Source organism: Thermobia domestica, chromosome 8, assembly GCF_964235325.1.
Source record: "Thermobia domestica chromosome 8, izTheDome1.hap1.1, whole genome shotgun sequence".
In the NCBI taxonomy this organism is placed as follows: Eukaryota; Metazoa; Arthropoda; class Insecta; order Zygentoma; family Lepismatidae; genus Thermobia; species Thermobia domestica.
In genome coordinates, this window is record NC_137461.1 from 33865964 (window position 1) to 33883072 (window position 17109).

Below are 17109 nucleotides of genomic sequence, written 5' to 3' on the forward strand. Positions count from 1 at the left end.
GAAACGGCTGAGAATAAAAAGATGAAACAAAAACTGAGATAGGAAAATGTCATAGGCCGCATCACATGGTGTTGTTGTGGTGACCCAAAGGGCCCTCCTTCAAGGGGGCTCAGGGGCCAACTTCAAATTTTCAAATGGGAACACGTATTGAATCATACCTCATTCAATAGTACTTGAAAAACGAAACAACTTTTGTAGGAAACAATTCTCGATTTGGGGCACCGTTTTCAAAATGGCCGCAAAAAGTCCTGTATCAGTTTGAAGTTGACACCTGGGCCCCCTTCACGAAGTTTCCTGAGGTCACCACAACAACACCACTTGATATGCTGCTTTATCATCGTTTCTATCTCAGTTTTTGTTTCATCTCTCTACTCTCAGCCGTTTCTGATTTAGGCCTATAAGCACTGGACGTTTCATCTAATACAGGACACTTTTGCGGCCATTTTGAAAACGGTGGCCCAGATCGAAAATTGTTTCCTACAAAAGTTGTTTCGTTTTTCAAGTACTATTGAATGAGGTATGATTCAATACGTGTTCCCATTTGAAAATTTGAAGTTGGCCCCTGGGCCCCCTTAAAGGAGGGCCCTGGGGGTCTCCACAACAACACCATGTGATGTGCCCTATGACATTTTCCTATCTCAGTTTTTGTTTCATCTTTTTATTCTCAGCCATTTCGGATTTATAAGCACTGGACGTTTTATCTGATATAGGACTCACTTTTTGCGGCCATTTAAAAACGGTGGCCCAGATCGAAAATTGTTTCCTACAAACGTTGTTTCGTTTTTCAAGTACTATTGAATGAGGTATGATTCAATACATGTTCCTATTAGAAAATTTGAAGTTGGCCCCTGGGCCCCCTTGAACGAGGGCCCTGTGGGTCACCACAACAACACCATGTGATGTGCCCTATGACATTTTCCTATCTCAGTTTTTGTTTCATCTTTTTATTCTCAGCCATTTCGGATTTATAAGCACTGGACGTTTTATCTGATATAGGACTCACTTTTTGCGGCCATTTAAAAACGGTGGCCCAGATCGAAAATTGTTTCCTACAAACGTTGTTTCGTTTTTCAAGTACTATTGAATGAGGTATGATTCAATACGTGTTCCCATTTGAAAATTTGAAGTTGGCCCCTGGGCCCCCTTGAACGAGGGCCCTGTGGGTCACCACAACAACACCATGTGATGTGCCCTATGACATTTTCCTATCTCAGTTTTTGTTTCATCTTTTTATTCTCAGCCATTTCGGATTTATAAGCACTGGACGTTTTATCTGATATAGGACTCACTTTTTGCGGCCATTTAAAAACGGTGGCCCAGATCGAAAATTGTTTCCTACAAACGTTGTTTCGTTTTTCAAGTACTATTGAATGAGGTATGATTCAATACATGTTCCTATTAGAAAATTTGAAGTTGGCCCCTGGGCCCCCTTGAACGAGGGCCCTGTGGGTCACCACAACAACACCATGTGATGCGGCCTATGACATTTTCCTATCTCAGTTTTTGTTTCATCTTTTTATTCTCAGCCATTTCGGATTTATAAGCACTGGACGTTTTATCTGAAACACCCTGTGTATATATATATATATAAACTCGAATTTAATGCCAAGAGCAGCACGGTGGCTTAGTGGTAGAGCTTACTTCTGGTGCGCGGGGTTCCTGGTTCGAACCCCAGCCAAGTAAATTTGTGCTGGACAACATGGTGCCCGTGGGTTTACTCGGGGTATTCCCGTTTTCTCCCACTTCCTCATTCCACCAATTCTTTCATCATCAATCACTTGCTTTAGTCATAGTCTCCCTTAATAAAAAGTGCATAATCGTGGGACGTTAAACTTAAAGATTTCATTTTCATTTTTCTAATTTAACGCCATATGCCTCTTATGCCATTTAGGCTGAAGGAAACGAATGATTTAAATAAAGTGAGTAACTATGAAATAATTCGAGTGAAAATGTGGGAGGAAACGAAAAAATCCCGAGAAAGTCCACACGCGATGTTGTCCACCACGAACTTACATGGCTTGGGATCGGAACAAGGGACCTTTTGAGTCAAAGATGAGTGCATTACCATTGAGTAACCGCGTCCCCGGAAACATTACTTAGTGTGGCGACTGATGAAATTGAGAAATTTTAAACTTTTTTATGCAATTATTCTCAATTAAACATGAAATAAAAGATGCAAAATATATAAAAAAAAGAAATATTGTCATGGACAAACCGAAAAATAAATAAACAAACAAACATGGATAGGTTTTATTTTAAGTAATTAATAGTACAGATTGATTTACGAGGGGCAATCAAAAAATTCCCAGAAATCTGTTGTAGCTCTTGATTATCACAGTATAAGTACATATTTGCTTAATCACCCTCAAAGTTGACACCTTCGGAACACACACACAAACTTGTTTCACCGCTCTTGTGATTGATGGAAGCTATCGCGTTAACTTTGATGTCTTCTACGGAAAAGACCCATTTTTAGCTTTGGGAAGAGCCAAATACCCGATGGTGCTAAAATTGTTTTTAAAGCTATCAAACTCTCTGAATCAAATGTTTCCCAAATTTGCACATGAACTTCATGTTTGCGCGTTGCTCGATGTGTGAAGTTGCGACAACTGATCACTGCACACTCTTATGATCAGTTACAATACTCGTACGTACACTGCCTGTTATGACCTGTTCACACTTGTCAGTTTCATAATTAGGCAACCTAAGGACTGTACAAGATTCATTGTGATTGTATCACAAATCATGTCAAAACTAGAACAATATTCCGGGAAATTTTTGACTGCCCTCGTATAATATAATGTATTCTACAGTAATGATCGTAATAATCATAATAATTTAATTTCGAAATAGCACTAACAAGATCTGGCGAAAAAAAAAATAAATAAATTTCTTGAGAGATAAATACCTGTCGAGAAATAAACGAACCAATGCGGTTTCTTTACATCACATTTTCTATAGGTATATAGTTATTTTTATCTTCAAAACTTAAACTTGCTTACATTATTGCAGTAAAGCACAGAATAACTCACCGTTGTATAATAAAACATGATATCATTTCTATTCATGTTGCTCTGGATAATGTGCTCTTCCAGATGCTTTATAAGTGTGCCCTGTAAAATACAATATATATATATATATATATATATATATATATATATATATATATATATATATATATATATATATATATAAAAGATACAAAAAATATTGATCATAATATTTTAAATATTCTCACAAGTATTGTAAGTGTCCTCGCCAGATCCGCGGCTTTTTATCTGTATGTGTATTTTAAAACTAGGCAAAAACGAAACAACATTAAAACTTTATTTCATTCATAAAAAACTTAGTATACTTCCAGTACCCAGTTTGTATATCGTAAACTTACTGATATTTGTAAAGAGACACCTAGAGGTTGTCCTTACGCGACATAATCATGATACAATAAAGAAACAAAACTTTTCTATTGTAGAACACAGAACTGTATTATACGAAAAAAGGTGTCACTACGTGGCTATTATGCTTTACAAAAAAAAAAAAAAAAAAAAAAAAAAAAAAACTTCCCAAAAATATAAAAGCTCTGCACTCTGCTGCTAAATTTAAAACAAGAACTCCAGAACTATTTTAAGACACTGCTTTTACTCGGTAGAGGAATATATGAATTGCTAATTGCATAAAAATTTTACACGATCTACAGTAAATCAGTATCATTACTTGTTTTTAGAATTAGATATATAGTGCAAGGAATTTTACACATACTGCAAGAAATGATTACTTACTCTAATAACTTTACTTTTAATAATAATATCATGCAAAATGTAAGACATAATTATTAACCTAGTGTGTAAAGTTAACATTATTACTGTTTCTTTTGTGTTTATATATAAATGACCTGCCCACTAGACGTGTGACTTGACTTAGTTAGCACTGTAGTATAGTGCTAAATGTATGAAAAAAGGACGAAAATAAATACAATACAATACAACATTTCTGCTCCTTATGAGATTTCCCAGTTTACGATATATTTGTTATCCGTTGTCGAATTATTCTTCGACTACATCTATAAATTGGAAATGGAATTTCTCGTTTTACATTCACACACTTATTCTCTTTAGGTTAAGGGAGACGAATGATTATGAAAAAATACGTGGAATGAGAATGTAGAAGGAAATATAACGACCCCGATAAAATTCACGGACACAATGTTGGACACCACAGATTCACATGGCCTGCGATCGAACCAACAATTTCGCACATCAGAGATGAGCGGTCAACCACTAAGCTACCGTGGCCCCGTCCATATCGAAGAAGAAAAAAAAAAATGGAGAGCGGGAGTCATGGTTAAAATACAGGACTAGAACAAATTATCGCCGTGACTTTCTTCTTCTTCTTCTTCTTCATCATCATCATCATCATCATCATCATCATCATCACCATCACCACCACCACCACCACCACCACCAGTAGTTTGACCATCAGGGAGAAACTTACGAGAAATGGCGTCAACAACAGAGGAGCATTTATATTGGGTCCTTGAGTTCCATAAACTTCAATCACCGTTCAAAGATATTTCTCTACCACGATTTCATAAGAAAGTACTAATTGAAAAATAATACGTTATTGGTATTCCAAATTTACAACAACAGGGTGTCTCTATACACGGGAAATTCTCCTGTTTCCGACGATTGGTGTGATAAGGTGGCCTCTTCCGTCACTTAATCTGTTCCTTGTGACTTTCTTATTTGGAATTTCATTCAAGATATAGTTTATGTACCACCATTATCAGCTACCCTCGACGATCTGAAGAATTGGAACTGAGCGAATGTACGCATAGTTCACCAGAATGTAAGATTTACGATTTAGATTTCTGGGCTTTCGGCATCTATAGCCATGTTACCCCGTTACGTTTGAGAGATAACGTTCCTTGGAGTACACTATCCGGGGAAAGGGAAGGAAGGAAGTGGCCTGGGACCTATACATTAGGTACCAGCCCGGCATTTGCCTGATGTAAATGAGGAAAACCCAGCAGAACCTCATTCCGGATTGCTGGCCTGGAAAAGCTTTTCACTTTTTTGATCTAGTGCCCCACCAGAAATCAAACCCAGGACCGCTCGTACCGAAGGCGAGAGCTTTAGCAACTACGCTACGCGACGTCACTCACCAGAATGTACTCCGATTTGTGTGCATAGAGTTGGAATGCTATGTTTACTTGTATCGGGGTTTAGATTTCTAAGCGTTCGGCATCTATGGCCATTTAGCCCGTCACGTGTGAGGGATGGCGTTCCTCGGCGAGCACATCATCCGGGGAAAGGGACGGAAAAAAGGATTGAGGAAGGAAGGAAGCGGCCTGGGACCTATAAGTTAGGTACCACCCTGGCATTTGCCTGGTGTGAATGAGGAAACCCCAGGAAAACCTCATTCAAAATGGCTGGCCTGAAAAAGTTTATTACACTTTTTCGAACAAGTGCCTCCACCGGGAATCGAACCCGGGACCGCTCGCACCGAAGGCGAGAGCGTTAGCTTTATTTGTACCGGAAAACTAAAGACGGGCACGTCGAGTAGTTGTAACACCTGTAGCTCAAGTTTTATGAGTTTTTCTTTTCATGCTGTATGTTTCAACATTCTACGTCTTATACGTTTACCACAACATGCAAACAAAATCAGGAAGATAATTTATTCTAGCACTGTATATAACTATTAATTTCTACAAATTTAAAATCTGCTATTTAAAAATGAGCATATCGACACCCGTACCTACCCCTGCTGAATGAACCATACACTTAGGCATTCCGGTAGTTCCCGAAGAATACAGAATGAACAGTGGGTGATTGAACGGTAACTGCTTGAATTCCAAAGTGTAATCTGCACTTCCCGAAGACAGGAACTCATTGAGAAGAACACTGAAAGCAGGAATTTAAAAGAAACATCAGTAACACAACCTATTCTACTTTGAAACATTTCTAAACTACAAAATACGCCAAAATAATGCCATCTGGCACATCTTTCAACAAGGGCAATCTGTGCTACAAGAGAAATATTCCAATACAAGTTGTCAGGTTGTCAGGAACCTAAAGGGTTGCAGCTAAGATTTAGGTGGAAGGTAGAGAAAAACAAAGAAATTTAGAGCAAACATATATTTTTGTTTACATACAAACTGTATGGATGAAATTAGATTTTTCTACGTATGGACCAAACAATGTGCTGTCAGATCCACGAACTCATTAAACACAATTCGATTCCTTGTTCAATGTAAGATACGTTTACTAGAGTGGTACTTATACGCACATTCGTATATCCACCAAAGTCCAACGATTGTCTCCTATCACAACTGGTTTCTTGTCTTCAGTAGTGCTGATAGAATTTTACATACAATACAACTCGAACGTTTTTGAACACTCTCTATCTTTGTGAGAATTTACTGTAAAGCTATTATTTTGTACAAAAACTTTGCCGCCATGGATCAAAGGTACCCTTGCCTAAAGCATATCATTTGACGACATATGCAGGGGCGTTACTACTATGGCGCGAAACCCCGCGAAACCCCAAGCACCGCGAACAGAGAAGATATTGGTTCTTCGTTTCCGGTGGAAGTAATTTGCTTTGTGAAACAGCTGAAATTTGAAATAAGTGTTCAGAATTCTGTGTTTCACCTAACAAGACTTTAAATTGTGAAATATAAGTCATTGGCATCCAGCTTTTCAGAACTTATAACCGCGTATTTGTTGTTTTCGACGCTCCCTGTCCCTGTTAGTGCTACGGAGAGGTCGTTCTCAAAACTGAAATTTATAATAATAAACTATTTGAGAAGCACAATGGGCCAAAATAGATTAAGTAATCTAGTACCGTTCTCAATAAATGCAGGTGAAGCTGAAAAAAGTACGTACGGAAGTTAGTAAAGAATTTTGCTGACAGGAGATTAAGTAACCATTCAATTAATTCCTGCTACTCTTCATGAAGATTGACGTCACTGACTACAAAGATGTAAGTTTACTTTCGATTCTGAAGTTTATTGAACAAATTATACATATAACAAAGTAGTTTCCTTTTATGAATATTTAGGCCTAGTTGTAGCATGCATTTAACTCATTATTCACAGATACAGGGAAGTATGGTTGTTTGTTATGTTATCTATCATACCACAAAAAAAGTTAAGGCGGGGTCCCATAAATCGTAGTTACGCCATTGGACAAATGAATCGAGATCTGAGAACTGCTGCAGATGACATTTCTAATTATAATTATCAACTGAAACAACCAAACATACAAAAAGACAATATGTAATAGATACTGCATAGTATAAACAAAAGTGAGGAAGGTATGGCGAAAGAAGTTTGAAAGCAATGCAGTGACAGAAATTTAACAAACAAACAAACAAACAAAAATCAAATTGTATAGTTCTTTATACTTTGTTGATATGCTAACATTTAAAAGCCAAAAATAACATACTTTAAACCCTATTACAACGGCCAGCATACGAGCTTTTATGCTCAGTGGGATATATATATCTATATCTATCTATCTATCTATCTATCTATATCTATATCTATCTATATATATATATATATATATATATATATATATATATATATATATATATATATAATCTTGCTCATCCTTGCTATTTCAAAGCAATAACGAGACATAAGAAAAAATTGTAAATCTGGTATTTTTGGCTTTTACAAACGTTATCATATCAACAAGATATATAAAATTACAAAACGTTAAACTTATTTTCCTTTTGAATTTCTCCCACTGCACTGACCTCGTATGTTTATATATTTTAAACAAACTATTATGTTGTCTCATCTTCCACATTTTTGTTTATACTATGCAACAAACATATCAAATTGTCCTTTTTTTACGTTTTAGTTTTAAGAAATACAATCAGACATATCATGTACAGCATCTCTCAGATCTAAATTCTCAACTGTTATCAAATTTTATGCTTTAAACAAGAATATGTTATGTTCTTTATGCGGCAAAATTCTTGTGCCAAAATAATAGGTTCACAGTAGATACTCACAAAAATCCAAGGTGTTCGGAAAGTTTTGAGCAGTAGTGTAATTTGTGTACTTAAAATTTAAATAAATAAATAAATGAAGAATACTTAGACATTTTGTCCTTCCTCCTAATGGTTCGGTGTTCCCTCAGAGTCAGATGGAAACCAACAGATCTGATAATATTGAACAAAGGATTCTAATTGGTTCTCACCTACATTAACATAGGTCATTTTTTAAAGATTTAGAAGCGTTTTTAGTACAGTTGTCGCGAGGTATCTTATTCAAAAGAAACGATGACGACCAGTGTTCGAAGTGAAAAAAAAGAAAAAAAAAAAAAAACAAAAAAACAGGCGGTATGTTTTATTATGATCTCGACTTTACATACCGTCTACCTAAATGTTGAAATGCAGTGAGGGTATTTTGCCTAAAAGATTGCATTTCTTTTTACATAATGACTGAAAACTATTGTGGAGCTTCTCTGTATTAACGCGGGAGGGGGGGGGGGCTCTATTCATACAACATACCACACATTTACTTTCGGGCTCTCTTTCGTGCGAGTTTTCAGTTCTCCAAACAAGATAGTTGTGCCTGTTTACCCTCCCTGAAAATGGAAAGTTGCCTCATCTGAGAACATAAGTAACTGCAAAAGTTCTCTGTCGTCATCCAGTCGTTTCAACATCATTTCACAGGACTCCAGTCTCGTGTCTTGATCTGACTTGATTGTCTTGATATTGTTGCCAACCAAAAATTTACAGATCATCGCACAATTTAAAATGTTTCACTACAATATCATTATTTATATAAAAAAGTTATAAGCATGTATATTATAGCAAGGACTTTATAACAGCCCTGTATTTGTCTTGAAGTGTTGAATATATCTTTTTCCTGCATACCAGTGGAAAGACAAATATGGAATAAGTAGCAGTTCAAGAAATAATCCTGGAGTAGCAACATGCTCATCAAAGTTAATAGGAATAAAGTCAATGAAATATTCACGGCTGTTTCAAACACCATGAACTTCACCACGCAGTTAAACAAAATTTGATTTTTAACATAAAATAATGTGTTACCTGTTAGGAATGCCTCCGATGTTACAATTTTGAATACAACGTCCAGAGTATGGAATAATAATAACTTTCTCAACATCTTCCAACTCTTTCACAACATCTTTTAGTTTGTCAAGATGTTCATGAATTTTTCCATTGTATACAACTGCATCAGTGGAAAATATTACTCTAGGCTTTATTTGTTTAAATCTATCCAACACGCCCTGAAACAGAACACGTAGCATATAAATTCGTATGAAATTTATTCATGATGAAATACAGTAACACTGATTTTTTAATATACAGTAAAATAATTAACTTGCAAACTTAGTTTACAGGCATTCATATAAACATTGGTTAAGTAACAAAAGAGGCTACAGAATATGTTTAATTTATGTAATGAGCAATATTTTGAATAAGACTATGACTAAAATTATGGGTTCGACTATACATACATAGTTGTGTCATAGATTTTATTACATAGTTTTTAGGAATAGCGAATGTAATTCTAAACAGCGTTTTTTTTTCTCCTGGAGAAGGGGGCGGTACCTTCTTCTGAAGTTTTAAAATTGCTATTTTTCGAGTCTTTAATTATTTTAAAAGGGCTGATTAGAAAGTAAATTACAAAGCCTGCAATGAAACGTGTATATACTATTTCATACTATCAATGCAGCCAACAGAGAGTATATACATTAGGTTATTTTCCGACATACTTGGGATGAGTTTGAAGAATCCAGTCCTTGCCACGTTGCTACGAGGTGTTTCATCTCCTCGTTTGAAGCGAAGCGACGGCCTCCTAAGTGTTACTTCTAGTGCGGGAACAGGAGAAAGTCGCTTGGAGGGATATCCGGGCTGTAGGAAGTGTAGTCGATGATCTCCCAACAAAACTGCTGCAACAGCGTGGTAGTATTCTGGGCTGTATGCGGGAGCACCAACTTTCGACATCATTTTGCGACATGCTGAAGAGACATTATATAGTCTCTCCGTAAAACTCTACCAGCTGCCAGTGAATTTCAGCCGCGGTTACACGTTTCACTCACAGAAATCGAGTAACTGAGCGGATTTCTTCGTTAGACCAGTTTTCCAAACGAGTCGCCATTTGTGTTTATCTACAACTAATCTCGGGGCCATGGATTAACGACTATTTTTCCTGGGAGAAGAAAAACTTTCCTCTACCCCCTATGGCTTAGCAATCGCAAACTTCACTAGGGTTCGCGAAGGCGTCAATGTTGCCAGATTTCTAAACTGAACTAACGAAGGTTTCATTTTTTAAAAGGATCATCTTTCCTTCAGAATGACATAAAAAAAAAAAAAAAAAAAAAAAAAAAAGAGCGAAGAGTGTAATGCCTTTAAAAGGGTAAATATTCATTCTCAATTCCTCCAAGAGTCTTTGGTGCTACAATATACAACTTAAGGCACGTAGTAGTCCTTTTTTCCTCTTGAGTTTTATAGTTTTCCGAATTTTGCAAACCATAATAAAATGAATCACATTCTTGTAAATTTAAACATGATTTTTTTAAAAATTTATATATAAAGTGAAAAAAAAAAAAAGAAAGAAAAACAGCTTGACTTAGGTCTTCTTCATCCATGAATGAGCAGTAACACATATAAAGAAGTTAAAACAGTTTTTTTTTCTACTGTTTTGAAAATTAAAGAAAGAAGAAGGAAAAAACTCTTAACTTAAAATGCTTTCTCAATAAATTTCGTTCCTTATAGAAAGATTCAATTTATTGTTTATAGTCAACAACAGCTCACTGGCGCAAGTTCCGGAGGTATGAGGGGGACATGTCCCCCAATCTTGGAACTGGGGGGACTGTCCCTTCCAATAATCCGATTTGAATTTTTATTCTTTTATTTTTTGAGAAACGTGATGATTTGTGAAGACATCGGAGACTAACTATGAATTTCCTTATTCCATCAGAACATTACGTCGTCTGTTACATAATATGGGGTTTTCGTATAAATCAGTGCCAAGAACAAGCTTGAAATGTGAGTCCAATGAAGTTATTACTTAGAGATACCGTTATCTCAAAGAAATTAAAGCTTACCGTTCTGCGGTATACTGTGACGTATACCTAGACGAAACTTGGTACGATAGCAACACGTGCTAAATCAAATATTGGTCCGACGACTGTTGACAATTGCATCTTCGGACAAAAGAGGGGAAAGGATCGTTATTATGCACTTTGGTGGCCGATTTGCTTTCGTAGATAGTTCTTTATTTATAACTCACAAGAAAATGTCTGATGATTCTCCTGTCGATTATCATGGGACAATAAATGCAGACATTTTCGAGCATTGATTAGAAAACTCCATACTACAACGCTTAGTGGAGGTATCTTCTATATATTTGTGTAATACCCCTTCCCATAGTCGTGTAATTAATCCGAAGCCTAATACTTCGTGGAGAAAAGAAACTATTCTTAATTATGTAAGAATCTACAATAGTGTCATATCTAGTCCGGTCCCGATAATACCTGTTCTCCAAATTATTGATGAACAACTGCCTGCGAACGGAAAACAAAAAAGGGTACGCAATTAAACGAACTGGCAGCATCATATGGGCATATTTTAAGATTACCTCCATATCATTGCGTACTTAACCCAATTGAAATGGTGTGGTCACAATTAAAACGGACGGTAGCATCCCGAAAGATGAAAGGCGAACCCCTACCAAAACTGGTGGCTTTAGTGCATTCAACAGAATTAGAGTTGACAATTGGAGAAGTTACATAAGACACGTGGAGGATATTGAAGACAGTTACAGAAATCTTCAGTCAACTCAAGTAGAGTTTTAGTGGAAATAACAGATTCGTCAACAGATGATTCTGACTTAGATCAGGAGTAGCACTTTTCCAGGGAAGACAGTACTCCATAATTTTTAATATTCTCTTATTTTCGTAGATCATGCACCTTATACAATTTGTGGTTGGTTGCTGTTTAATTATTTTTTTTTCTTGTTCAAAATATTTGTATTCACGAATGGGCGAACATAAATTGCATGTTTTTACAGAATTTCCTATTTAAAAATAATTTCCCTATTTATTTTTGCGTTAACTAAAATATTGATATATTTTATTGCAAATTTTTATTTTGTAATATGATAATGCTTGCTCTTGTAGGAGAATTCACATACAGTTAAGAGTAATAAGTGGCATTTTTATTTTATTAACACTGGTAATACAATATATTTCTTTTATCCTTTATGATTCATTACTCGAAGACCGAAAATAACATAGAAGCAAAGTTATCTGATATACAACCAACAAAGAAGTGAAAATTTCAGGAGGGCTGAAAGTAGTCGAAGACGAACTAACCCTAGCTACAGATCTGATTTCGATATGAACATCAGTTAAGAAACCTGGGCGATATGTATCTTTAATTAATGCTAATTATTTAACACCTATCCCAATAAAGCATTTAAATTTCTTATTGCTAAATGAGAAAATTTACCAAGATTACTTTAAAAAGTCAAGAATATAAAATTACTGAACAAGATTTATTTATTTATTTTATTTTATTTATTTTTTATTTTTATTTTATTTTATTTTATTTTATTTTATTTTATATATATATATATATATTTAGATGAGGTAAAAAAGAAATATTTGAGAATCGAGACAAGACTTCTTCAAACTTAACAAGACGTCTCTTGTAGTGGGCAACACTAGTCAAGATCGAGTTAAATCGTTTCCGTGCGTCGAATTGGGATAATATACAATAAATCTAAACAACATTTCTATAATATCGCCTATTTATTGGCTTTAATGATGAGAACCATAAACCCAGCCCCAAGCCACTAACCTTAGGATACGTTTTCATGTAAGACATTTGCAAGCAACTGAATTATATTGATTTCAATACAATAGTAAAATATTTACATACAAGTCATCATTTTCACAATAGCCTGTTTTAAATTTTATTTTAAGTTTAGTTTACTAACGGCTTAATCAACTAAGTCCTAATCTAATTGCAATTTTCTGATATTTTGCACTAATGTTTGTTTTTAATTACCTGGGACTTTTTCTTCAATAAAACTATAATTATAGAAAATGACTCTACTTCCCCTTCTCAGCAACGGAATTTTTAAAATAAAATAACTTCAAGGATTCATGAGATACTCTATTCTTAGCAAAAGCTATTTGAAATGAAATGAAATCTGTAAGTTTTACGTCCCACGATTATGCCGGTTAGGCTAAAGGAGACGGTGAAGATGAGAAATGAATGAAATGGTGGAATGAAGAAAGTGGGAGGAAACGGGAGAACCTCGAGAAAACCCACGAGCATGGTGTTCGTCCATTACAAAGTCCACACGGCGCGAGCTGGGATCGAACCAGGGATCCCAAGCACCAGAGGTGAACGCTCTATAAAGCTATTTGAACCTCCCCTATAAGACATACTTCTAAACAATCTATTCTTAGTTCTTGATTTTGTGACAAAGGAACATACTTACGAATTGATGTTTCTATCTATAATAGTTTGACTTAGTTATTGATGAGTAAGTCATTTTAATCTTTTCTATATAATAGTGTATATGTTTTTCTTTTCCTTTTTTTTTTTTTTTTTTTTTTTTTTTTTTAAGGAATGATTCGTGTTGAGTTTTGATATTTTCGCTCGAATTGAATTATGTTGTAGGCAATGGATCACATAACATTTTTTAGATCATTTTTTATTACACAATTCACGCGTCAATACGTTTCTACTTCGGCTTTCTCTAGAAAAGAAGAACATATGGTGTCCAGACATTTTCAAGAAAAAAAATGTGACAACCTTGTCCTCCAGCACGTGCGGAAAAGACTTCTGTGGTCACTTGTGGTTATGCTTGTGGAAGGGGCTCTTTCTTACGAAGGGTATGGGTAAGGGACGTTTATCGGTGGCTGCGACTGTAGCTCTGTAGGTGGCGGATGGCTGAAACTCTGCACAGTTGCCAACTCCATGTATTAAAATTACCGCACACACCTCATTCCTCTATAACAGACGAAAATCCAGAAATATCGGCCTTATAACCTTAGTTGCTGATCCTTCCTCGTATTTTTTCACTTATGAAATGACATTTTCAATTTAAACTGACGTCACGATTGGAACAACAGTATCTGTCACTTCTTCCATTCTTTTAGATTTTGACGTTTGTCTTCGCAGCCTTCAAAGAAGAAATATGGTTTCCGTAAGCATCTTCAGGAAAATAAATGTCTCGGACATATTGTTTCCTCTAAAGCATACTTCAATCACAACTGCAATATCTTCCAGCGAATGCGAAAGGGAATTCTCTGACATGAACATTATAGTATCTTCATCTCGACCACCTCTGCTTGTACGGACAAATTCTTAGGTTCGGACGTTATGACTGTAGAGTCTGATCGGCGTAACTCACTATCCCTTTCCTTAGGAGAGTTTACAGGTATGGTGAGCTTATTCCAATCGTATCCGTGTGGTGTGAGAGGATGCCATAAGTGAGCAACTAAAGATAATCCTTGGAAACAACGGGCCAGCCATAGTTGGTAAGGCAAGTCCGAGCAGGTAGGGTATTTACCCATCTCACAACGGGAGAATCAAAAGGGACTCAGTAGACATTTAGCTACCTATGTTCTTGCATACTATTTATTCTTGTACACCCTAATCTTAACATAAATGATGATAATCCCTATGACGAGTTATGCTGCCTACGAGAAAATGTCAACATAAAAATATGCACTGATGATAATACTGTGGAAAAATAGGTATCTGTAATGACAGAGGTCAGACACAAATGCTTTAACGCATAAGAGTTGAACAAGATTCGATAGTTTTGTTCTGAGTATTTCAGCATCTGACACAAAGACAAGATGCAATTTTTCTTAGTGAATAAAATGGTCTAATGATAGAAACCAATGTAATTTAGACTTAATGAAAGCTGGATTACCAGTCACTATGAATTTGTAGATTATGTACGGAAAAATCGCGAAGTGCAAATAAATACAGCTTTAGAAACATACTTCTGTATTATACGATCATTTTATAGTTGCTTTGTGTGATAATACTTTTAATGTAAGCATTTTGCATTCATTCATAATAAGAGTAAGGTCAAAACTGCCTGTTCCTTATATTTACAAAACAAAATATAATAAACAATAAAAATACATACATTAAAAAAAAATAATGGAAACTAACAAAGCAAGTGAGTTCATAGTGACTTCTTTTAAATGTATGTCCTTTGTGTACAGCAAAGTATAATACTAGTTTGAGCTATATTAAATCTATGGTGTTATACATATTGTTTATGATGCTACATTTTAAACTGGCTCGTTTAAACAATGACTCAATGGTTTAAGCCAATGGTTTAAACTAAAAATATACACTAAAAGGGTTCACATAGAAATTTTAAATCAATTTCCCTGACTTTCCCTGACCTCCACTGACTAAAGAAATCCATTTCCCTGATCAACAGCTATCGCTGTTTACTAACGGCCTCTACCATCCCCATAGCCGTCTAACTCTCTCTTCAAAACAACCTTGTACAGTATTTTCTAAAACCCACATTAAATTTACAGCAAATAAAGCTGAAAAGGTAGATATAGAAACAATTACAAATCTTCATTTATCACTACAATACGAAATAGCTACTCAAAATTCTGTAGTCTCGGTGATGTAATATCACTAAATATTTTAGCGTAATGACTAATAATAACCTTCAGTTCATACTGTTCCTTGAATACTTATAGAATGTACAAATGTAACAATGAAATACGTATCATATTTCTACGCCGCATATTATGAGCAAAACACTTCAATGTCCATTTTGAGTCACATCAAGTTTTCTTCTCCTGTTCCAAAATTTCAACTTTTGCTTTTACTGTTTCTTCTTCCTGCATTGCTTCAAGCTTCAGTATTTTCCTTCTATCTTCTATTTTCTTTTTTTTTTTTTTAATTTCTTCTTTTCAACTTTTTTTTTAATTTTTTTTTTTTGGTCTTCTGTACGAGTTTTCCTGGTATATTCAAGATATTCTTCGTAGCGCCTCCTATCTCCCCTCACGTATAACAACATCTGCTGTGTTATTGGCACGTTCTGTATTCTCCCGAAATAAATGATAAGAGTCATACACTCTCCTCTGTGCAATGAGGCTTTTCTCCTGAAGATTTGAACCAGTTGTGCTTTGTTAACAGAGAAACCACTTTCTACACTTGCATTAAAGTGGGAAAATATTAGGCACAGCTTTACAACTTTCCATAAATTTCTGTCAAACAAAAGGGATGAATAGAAATCATCTAGCCTCTTAGTAGCATTATTCAAAAATTCGCTTAAGTTTTCTTGCAAGTTTGAAGCAGCTTCATCACAATGCAAAGCATACTGAAACCTCTGTCTTCTCTACAACACCGTCAGTAATACGATTTTTTTCATATAGAACTTGCAGCAACATTCCGAGTCTTAGTTTCCCCTTGTTCAGCCAGCTTGGCGATAACACAAGGGTCCAACAATGACAATGCCTCAACAGCTTTATATTTTAGAGGGCTTGTCTCAAGAATCTTCTTGATCATTTGTATTACAAATTTGTTGGCATTCTTGTTGGAATTTTTTGACATACACTTCAGATTAATTCACTTCTCGAAGAAGTTTCTTTGTCTGAAACCGAATATCAATATCCTTTAAGGGACGTAAATTGTCAACATTATCCAGGTCAATAGTAAACAACTTGTTTACGGTGACTGGAATTTTTGTTGACTTAACAATTCGCTCTATTAGATTTCTTACTAAAGCTGTTAAGTCAGAAAATAAGTAGAGTGACAGCGGCTCTGGCGTTTGATATTTCTTCAGAAATGGCTCACAATCAGCTGATAACTTTTTGAAAAACGAAAGTTTGGGCTTTAGAAACACATCTTTCGTTTGTTCCAAAACATTATGAATGGTGTGGTATATGTAGATTTTTCACTATCCACAAACTTTTTCACATCATCAAAAAGCAGTAAGGCCCTGTCAACAGAAGTTACATTCTCCAGCCATCTAGTAGTACAATGCTTAATAGGAAATACATTTTTCCTTGTTAATGTAATGAGCTTTGCACGACGAGCAAGTGAGTCATTAAAATCAAA

The 17109-nt window shown here is 35.5% G+C and overlaps 1 protein-coding gene across 1 annotated transcript in view; it reads right to left on the reverse strand.

The window, feature by feature from the left end:
* Positions 1 to 17109, reverse strand: part of LOC145692832 (acetoacetyl-CoA synthetase-like) — a 74882-nt gene that overhangs the window by 41575 nt on the left and 16198 nt on the right. Inside the window, exons 4-6 of the mRNA XM_081768332.1 lie at positions 9070 to 9269; positions 5759 to 5900; positions 3033 to 3113 (exon numbers count right to left, since the gene is read on the reverse strand). Coding sequence (XP_081624458.1) covers positions 3033 to 3113; positions 5759 to 5900; positions 9070 to 9269 — 423 coding nt within the window. The remainder of the gene's footprint in view (positions 1 to 3032; positions 3114 to 5758; positions 5901 to 9069; positions 9270 to 17109) is intronic.